The sequence below is a fragment of the Etheostoma spectabile genome, chromosome 15 (genome assembly GCF_008692095.1).
Source record: "Etheostoma spectabile isolate EspeVRDwgs_2016 chromosome 15, UIUC_Espe_1.0, whole genome shotgun sequence".
NCBI lineage: Eukaryota > Metazoa > Chordata > Actinopteri > Perciformes > Percidae > Etheostoma > Etheostoma spectabile.
This window is the reverse complement of record NC_045747.1, coordinates 33,190,190-33,199,851: the sequence shown is the minus strand read 5'-3', so window position 1 is coordinate 33,199,851 and position 9,662 is coordinate 33,190,190. Positions and strand designations below refer to the sequence as shown.

The 9,662-nt window shown below is 39.9% G+C and overlaps 1 protein-coding gene across 1 annotated transcript in view; it reads left to right on the top strand.

The window, feature by feature from the left end:
* LOC116702590 (mucin-2) overlaps nucleotides 1-9,662 on the top strand; it is a gene marked incomplete at its 3' end in the record, with an annotated part of 112,684 nt that overhangs the window by 93,652 nt on the left and 9,370 nt on the right. The window contains 6 exon segments of the mRNA XM_032536899.1: nucleotides 4,951-5,001; nucleotides 5,099-5,182; nucleotides 5,341-5,428; nucleotides 5,605-5,616; nucleotides 5,864-5,893; nucleotides 7,619-8,026. Of these exon segments, the coding sequence (XP_032392790.1) occupies nucleotides 4,951-5,001; nucleotides 5,099-5,182; nucleotides 5,341-5,428; nucleotides 5,605-5,616; nucleotides 5,864-5,893; nucleotides 7,619-8,026 (673 nt within the window).

Below are 9,662 nucleotides of genomic sequence, written 5' to 3'. Positions count from 1 at the left end.
TCAATCAATTACATTTTATTTATATTGCGCCAAAACACAACAACAGTTATCCCATTGCGCTTTCCATAAAGAGCAGGTTTAGACGGTACTCTGTTACGGTATTTACAGAAACCCATCAATTCCCACTAAGAGCAAGCACTAGCCAACAGAAGCAAGGAAAAACTTCCTTTAAGAGGCAGAAACCTCGAGCAGAACCATGGCTCAGGGTGGGCGGTCATCTGCCTCGACCGTAAATACTGTATCATAAAATTCCTTTAACTATGTAAATACTGTACATATCCACACTCCTTATATTTCTTTATTTATATTTCTACTCTGTTATTTATATACTCTTGCCACTGTAACACAGAATTTTCCCAATAAAGTATTTCTGATTCTGATTAAAATCAATGCAACACCTTACAAAAAGCATGGAGGTTGTTAAAATATGACTAGGTAAGATGCATGTAAATGTTTGCGCCCAACACTTTTGAAATTTACACCTATATTTTGATTTATTTGCGGGAACACCTGCCCTTTTATCGTCTGAACTTTTGCGCAGAGATCAACTGCAAAACAAAAAACGGGTTCAACATTGTGGTGGGTGGATTGTGTGAACAGGATGCGTTTCATACAAGATCTGGCAACTGGTCAACATTAGGCCAACATATTTGACCGATTATTTATAAAGAAGTTTGGGCCATGCAAATTACGGGAGTTTCCCGGGAGAAATAACCAACTGGGAGGGGTCCGGGAGATAAGGCTAAAAAACGAGACAAACCGGAAAAACAAGAGTGTTGGCAGGAATGATGCTTACCTGTTCAGGAGGAAATTAGCCAACTCAGCGTCTTTTTGAGCTCTAAGCTATCTCCATCTTTCAAATACAGCTCTGTTCATGTATTACCAACAGATCCCACTTCATCTCTCTCCATAACCACACGTTTGCCACAGTCACTCAAGGCATTCCCCAAGGCTCTGTACTCTGCCTCCTCCTTTTCATCATCTACATCCTCCCCCTTGGTCAGCTAATCGCCACTTCAACCTGGAATTCTACTGTTATGTCGATGAAACCCAGATCTACAGTACCTCAGCACCAAATCTCCCCACAATTGCCCCCTGTCCCACATCAACTCCTGTATGTCAGCCAATAAAACCTGGATGCAACACAACTTCCTCAAACTTAACAGCAATAAAACAGAATTCCTCCTCACTCAGAAAAATTAATAACCCCACTCTCACCATCAAAAGCATCATTGTCTCCCCCTCTCCCCAGTGCCACAAACTTGGCGTGATTTTTGATTCCACCCTCTCCTTAAGGCCCCACATTCGTCATGTCATTAAAACCTCTTTTCACCTCTGCAACATTGCCAAAATCAGACCCTCTCTCATACCCCCTGCTGCTGAAGGACGTATTTACGCCTTCATCTACTCCCCACTGGACTACTCCAACTCACTTTTCCTTGGCATCAGCTTTACCACCATCAACCGACTTCAACTGGTCCAAAACACAGCCGGCTGACTCATCACCCGCACAAAATCCTAGTACCACATCACTCCATCTGGCTTCCCATCTCCCACCGGATGACCTACAAAATCCTGGTCCTCACCTACAAAGCACTCCACCATCTGGCACCCTCATACCTCACTGACCTCCTCTCCCCCTACCAACCCTCACAGTCTCTCAGATCCACCTCAGCCGGTCTTCTCTCCATCCCCAAGTCCAACCTCCGCAGTTTTGGGAACAGAGCATTCTTCAGGGCAGCTCCCAGGCTGTGGAACTCCCACCTCCAAGAGATCTGCACCTCAGAGTCCCTCATCATCTTCCAATCCCGCCTCAAAACCCATCTCTTCACCTCTGCCTATCTGTCGCCCCACGTACCCCTCCCTTTTTACTTGTGCCTGAATCTTGTTTTGTTTTTGTTTTTGTTTTTCTGTTTTGTTTTGTTTCATACCTTGCCCTGTAAAACGACTGTGAGTCCTTGAAAAGCGCTATATAAATTAAATTTATTATTTTATTACCCAGGCATTGTCACGTCTCTGGTCACGCAACTGTTAGAAACATGCTGAGGTTTAATAGGTTGGGTAGAAACAACGTTTGTTTGTTTGCTGCTTTCATGGATGTACTACAGCTGGGCTCTGTTTGAGGAAGGAGGATTAACAAACTCTGAGTCTAACCCTGAACTCTGACTTGATTTACCCTGAGATGGGAAACTCTGAGTTTTTGGCACCCGAACCGCTGATTGTTCAACCAACTCAGACTAGGTTCACTCAAAGTTAAACGCATGCACCACCGCATTAAAAAGGTTGCATGAATGGAGCCATGATACTACGATTTACCATGGTTACAACAACAAACAAACAGGTTGATGGAAATACTCATGTGCACATACAGCGAGTTTAAACATGTATTTAGTTAAAAAAGCAACGCAGCGGCTGCTGTAAAATAGCAAGAATTGGTGTGGGAGAAAATTGCTGCGCAAGCTCTAAAAATAGTGTATTCATTTCATATTTAATCGCTAATCAAAATGACTGGTGAAACCTATAATTTAATTTAAAAGTAAACTACTACTAATACAATTCTGAGGTTGCACCACCATCATTAACAGAATTATAATTTACAATCAGTAATTTCTTTTTAACGTCTCTTACTGGTTTGTGTCCAGGGAAAAACAGCAATACGACACAAAGAATGTGCTGGGATGTAGAGCATGTCCACGATGGATGACGTTAGTGATATGAGGAGAGATAAGGTTATGTAGGCTACATAACTGACTGACTGGGAAGAAAAACAAGACCACTCAAATAGGTAGGCTAGTATCTGGAAATGAAAATGCATCTACGGTCGGGGCCTTAATATCATCTCCCTAAGTATGTTTAACTCCCTGTGAAGGAATCCAGCTTCTTCATCAACGGGATTGTTGACAAAAGAAAATTCTGAATGAATGAATGAATGACAAAATGCTCCCGACAAGCAGAGATGGGAAGTAACAAAGTACAGATACTTTGTTACTGTACTCAAGTAGATTTTTCAGATTTTTTTACTTTACTATTTATTTTTTTTGCCAAATCTTTACTTTTACTCCTTACTTTTTTACATGAATATCGGTACTTTCTACTCCTTACATTTTACAAAATTGGCTCGTTACTTTAGTTTTGTACAAAAGGTCGTCTATCAGGTGTGATTGTGAGTGCGTGTCGGAGAATAGCGCGCACACGCGCCTCACACGCGCCTCACACCGGTAGCCTCCTGTAGCCTTTACAGTGTTATTTATTTCTTTACAGAATTACATACAGCCATAGCAGAGCTAACTATGCTCGTGTTTGTACTGTTGCTTGATTGTAATTAAGCATCAACAGAGAGAAGTTGTCTCCATCCGTGTTTTAACAGACACACCTGGGGCGAAGTTGGAAACCAGAATCAGCTTTAAATAACGTCCTAATCTAGGCCTCACTAACAAGTTTCAAATAATTTCACTGGAGTTCCCGTTATTTTTTGCATCTTCAATACCAGATTGAATCTAATTGGATTGTAATATACAGACTTCTCACAGAATCACAATTTAATTAATAACTTGCGACTCAGTCAGAATCAACCTGGAGTCTCTGTCACAATAAACAGGCTATATGTTTAGGCCTATTGGCAGACAGACATTTAAAATGTAGGTAATGGCATATAAAGAATAAAGAATCAAGAGCCTTTTTCCCATGTCCACTGTAGTTTCTTAGATTGCTCTCTAGTAACCTCTGTAAGTAGCTTTGTCATTCGCAAGGCTACTTTACTTTTATACTTTAAGTACATTTCCAAGCCTCTACTTTGTTACTTTTACTCGAGTAAAGAAGTCAAATCAGTACTTCTACTTTTACCAGAGTTGTTTTTAACACAAGTATCTGTACTTCTGCTTGAGTCTGGGAAGTGAGTACTTTTGCCATCTCTGCCGACAGGTTAGGTTCACAGACTCAGTTACCATAGTAACTGACTCTGAGTTTAAGTTACCTCTCTTTCTGAAACGGGCTGGAGTTACCTTTCCGAAACAGAAAACCCAGAGTTTCCCTCATCTCAGGGTTAACAAACTCAGAGTTTTTACTAAACCTGCTTTCTGAAACAGACCCCTGTAGCACGCTGTGTTTGCGTTTCTACAGGTGCTGTATATCTGGTAACGCGGCTTGGCTATCAAACTGGGCAGTTGATAGCAACACAGCCCAACACACAAACATATATTCCGTCATGAAACGGAAATTTCAAAAGGAGAAAATACTGGCATTGGCATTGTTGTCAGAAAAGAGCATGTTTCCTTAATGTCTGATGATGTATTGTGGTCTTTTTTGGATTTCATACAGTAAATATATTACCAATGAATTAATTGTTGGTTTAAGTCCATTACTGGGATTTGTTGCAGTAAAACTAAGACCACTATAACATGGTCAAAACAATCAGGCTTGGGGCATTTTTAAATACCAGAAATTAAACTATTATATTCTATAATAGGTCCCTCAATGTTCCCCCTGGCAGAATATGTTTTGGTAATGTTTCAGCAGTGTGTTACCTTTTTAAAAGGGAAAGTGCAGTTGATTAAAGTGGCTACTGTATGTGCAACTTTGAGTTGATGTTGATTCTAGCGGCCCTTTTGGACAAAGTGTTTTTACCACAACTGCTGTTGTAAAGATCCTATCAAGCACGGGCCCGCTGGTTAGCTATCTGTTTTCCTAGTTTTCCTTCAAATTTAACATGTGTCATCATGACTTTACCTGCTGTAAAAATCATCAATGAAGGAGCATTAGGACAAGGCATAAAGCATGCCTACTCTTTGGCTCTTTTGAAAAGGAGTGTCTCTTTTTTAACAAAAACTTATCTGGGCAGAACACTTCGGCATTTACTATTTGGAAACATAACTATTCTGAAACTGAAAATCATTAATACACAATTGATCATTTCGTCTTCTTTTTGACCATTTTTCTGTTTCACTTTTCTAGGGACAAAATCTGAGTAAGACTTTCCACCTAGTAAAAACTACGAATTATAAGGTAATTAAAAAATGACACCGTCGACATTGTATGTGAATATGCATGCATGGGCTGAATTGCGTTGGGTAAGTGTGCTTGTGTGCTCTTCCCAATGCAGGACAGACTAGAATGTACTTTAAAGACAATGTGCAACCAGCGGGATAAAATATCATGTGACTTGCTAACCTGCTTTGACAACAAGGTGAGCAAACAATAGCAACTTTTCACTGTCATTTCCTTCAAGTTGGTGGAGTGTTTGTTGTTCTGATTGTGACTTTTGTGAATGCTTGTGAAGTCACATGTCTCTTTTGTTCTCTGAAGCTAATGAAATGTTGTATCTGTAAAAACCATTCTTCACAGACCATAGACTGTCATGGGGAAACTAAGAATATGTCCTTCTATAACTTCATGTGCTTGTTGGCTAAGGATCTCAACCACCCAGTTATAGGTACACTGCATACAAATATTACTCCAACAACAGTTTACTGTACCTATGGCTGAGCACATTTTGGGATAATAATCCTAAATGTACACAAACTGAATGTCCATTTCAGTAAATTATTACTAATTCTAAATGTGTTTTTTATGATTTGTTTCTTTTTTCTTTCTTTTCTTGCATCGCAGGCTGTGAATTAGGTGAGTACACATTCTGCACTGTGAGTGATTGTGAATGTTAAAAGTGTGGGTGTGTGTTGTATCTGTATTTGTGTTGTATCTGTACCTGTACTTATTGTTGTTTTGTCAGCCTGGGTAAACATGCAAGTGCTGGCACCAAAACCCACATTCAGACTTTTCTATTGTTTCAATTTTTAATCTTTATTCAATCATATACTGTGTGTTTGTAGTCATTACCTTTATTTATGTAACACTGCTCTAATTTTAGACGAAGTATGCACTGCAAATGAAAAATCAGGTAAGTCCCACCTTTTTATTTTTAAATGATTTTAGAAGTGCATGTGAATGCTGCACATTTGATTGTTAAGAATCGTGCTTGCTGTTGCGTAACTGCATGTCTCCATGTCCCCACACAAATTCAAATTCCCAGTGTTAAAAGTGTTAAACATTTAAACCAGGCTAAAATAAAATAAGACGGATATGAACTACAAGAATAAAATTGACAGTGCGGTTTATGAAATTAACAATTATTTGAAGAAAGGCGTCATCAAAAAGAAGCCTTGATTCAAGAACTGAGAGTTGCAGCGGACCTGTAGTTTTCTGGGAGTTGGTTCCAGATATGTGGAGCATAGAAACTGAATGCTGCTTCTCCAAGTTTCGTACTGACTCTGGGGACAGAAAGCACACGTGTCCCAGTCAGACCATCTGAGAGATCTTTGTGGTTCATGGTGTAGCAGAAGATCAGAAATAAACCATTCAGTGCTTTATAAACCAACAGAAGTATTTAGAAATCATATCTTAGTGAGACAGGAAGCCAGTGTAAAAATTTCAGAACTGGAGTGATGTGATCCACCTCCTTGGTCTTAGTGAGGACCCGAGCAGCAGCATTCTGAATCAGCTGCACAAAGGCTTCCTTTAGCTTCTGTATGCACCGGGCAGAACAACTGCTCGACCCTTGACACCAGGGTTCATGTCCCTTCCGTGTCCTGTGTGTCACTCAAACTACGACTTTCTGTCTGCGCTAATAATTTACCCGTGTAAAAATTTGGTATCCAGTTCTGGCAAAAATTAATGAAATAAAGACTTGTCTTTTAAGTTAAATTAAACATGTAACTTCTGATGGCATTACCACCAACAAAAAACAAACCAAAAATACAGTACAAAGTAACATATTTAAATTTCTTGTACCTTTAAATACGGCCAATAGTAGGGTGGCCGACGGGCAAACGCCCTGCAACTTAAAACACATGCAAATAGACAAAATGCAAGCAAATTAAGACAACATCAATATTAATTGGACAACACGTGCATGTGCAGCATTGAAAACAAGCTGCAAATACACACAACACAACCAAATACAAAAACACGCTGCAAATATAGAAACAATGCAAAAAGAAAAGCAGGTTGAACAGCTTGATTTTCAACCCCACTGAGAGAGAGCGAGAGAGAGAGAAAGCACATTCAATCTCCAAACTGTGTGCACCATTGTACTATGTGCAAGTGCTTTGAGATTATAAACTATTAATATCAAGTCTATGTTTGAGATATGTTTTCTCTCATTTGGTGGGTTTGTCTCTAGTTTATTGGCTCAGGTTACAGATGATTCTCAATCAGCAGAGACGTGTCTGTAAACTTGTGGGAATAAAAGGCAGAGGGGTTCCACTTAGCGCTCTAGAGGCCTGGAGAACTTCTGTCCTGTAAACTGGATGCAGATGTTTTTTGTTGAATTTTTTCCAGGGTTTGTCTGTTTTTCTTTTTGCATTATTTATTTTTTCAGGGTTTGTGTGCTTTTCTTTTTGCATTGTTTCTATATTTGCAGCGTGTTTATGTATTTGGTTGTGTTGCGTGTATTTGCAGTGTGTTTGCTGAATGCTGCACATGTGTTGTCAAAGTAATGAAGTTGTTTTCTTAATCTGCTTGGGTTTTGTCTATTTGCGTGTGTTTTCTTAAGTTGCAGGGCGATTGCCCCTTTCTGCCAAAGTATATTTGACCTTAAACTAATAATACTTATTGTTGTTATTAGAAACAACAACAGTGCTGCCAACAACAACAACAGTATTGCCACCAACAACTACAACTACAACAACAACAGTATTGCCACCAACAACTACAACTACAACAACAACATTATTGCCACCAACAACTACAACATCAACAACAACAGTATTGCCACCAACAACTACAACAACATCAACAACAACAGTATTGCCACCACCAACTTCAACAACAACAACAACAGTATTGCCACCACCAACTTCAACAACAACAACAAAAGTATTGCCACCGACAACTACAACTACAACAACAACAGTATTGCCACCAACAACTACAACAACAACAGTATTGCCACCAGCGACTACAACAACAATAGCATCATTGGCACTACCATCAGCAGTCAATTGCACAGATTGCCAAAAAACTGGTAAGCTAGGTAAGTGGCACTTTATATGATTATAAGATTGCTACTTATACTTAGCAACCGTTTTTTTATCTTCCGAAAACCTTAAATATTTTTTCTGTTAAGAGGACATTCAAAATAGTCTTGCTTTGCCCGAGGGCTAGTCCACACAACCTTCCAGGATGAGAGAGAAACATGCTCTGGTTTATTGACATTTCTTTAGTTAGGAAAAAAAACAAACGTGGCTGATCAGAAATCTGATTGCCTGGTAACTTTAAAAATCTACTAGCCATGTTGGCTGGGGTAAAAAACAAAAGGTTAATTTAAAGCCCTGCATGTTTCCCTTCGGTATGTTGCCTTGAGATAATAAAAAGACAGTCACAAAAGCATGAAGATTTAGTTGAGCACTGCTGTGTGTGCATGTGCTGCATCTAAAGCTGTGAGCAAATCAAGATCAACAAGATCAACAGCTGCATGAGCGCTGCCTTTTATAGTAGGTTGGCACGTCTCACGGTAAGTTTGCAGTTGTACTGATATACTTTTTTTTATCAATGGTAAGCTTTTCCCCTTAATTCAAATTTGTCTATTTGGGTAGATGCAAACGTTTGGGTAGATGCCAATCAGAAGGTTGGTGGTTTGATCCCTGGCCCTGCAGTCCCATGTCGAAGTGTCCTTGGGCAAGACACTGAACCCCGAGTTGCCCCCGAGTTGCCCCCGGTGCTGCGCATCGGAGTGGGAATGTGTGTGAGTGTTTATCTGATGAGCAGGTGGCACCTTGTACGGCAGCCCCGGCCACAGTGAATGTGTGTGAATGGTGAATGTTTCCTGTGTGATGTAATGTAGTAGTTAAGACTAGAAAAGCGCTATATAAATACAGCACATTTACAGAAGAAAAGGTTGCGTGAAGCAGAGTGAAATTTACGGTTGTAACATTCCTAGCTAAAGTCAGGATTTATAAAGGATTTCCATACATTTCAGCAACTTTTTGACCATGCGTCCAGGGCCTGAAATTATCACCTGCCCACCCGCCAAATGAAAAAACTTCATACCCTGCGATGGTGCGTAACGCTCCCAAGGCTTTGTAGACTGTGTTTTAGGGACCTTTGATGGTAACACGAAATATCACATGGATAAAGTACTCTGGACGCAGCGCACACACACCTTAATCCACTTAACCCTAGTGTGGTGTTCATATTTTTGTTACAATGGAATATTAATTGATTGTAATGGACCTTATTAGTACAAATATGGGAGGAGCATAAGGTAACGCATATCTGTATTTACAACGAGAGAGTCTGTACAGGTGAACGTCGCATGATGTTACAAATAGAGTTTTATGAATGAGGTCCCTGTTTTAATCAACATTTATTTACGAAATCTTATCATGGTTTATGTGTTGTGACGATGATGTGGAATGAGGACCCAAAAGCGGAGAAGGGCAGGCAGCTAGGAGAGAGTGTCCAAGGTTTTATTAACAAAATGCAGTCCACAAAAACACAGGAAAGGCACAAAAGCAACAAAAAGTCCCAAAAATCCAAAATTCTAAAATAGGCAAAGGTCAAGGGGGAAAAGAAAGCAGGAAACAGAACATACAGACACTCAAGGGAACACAAGACAGGACCAACAACACAAGCCCAGAAAACATCAGGTAATCACAAGAGCGGGAAGA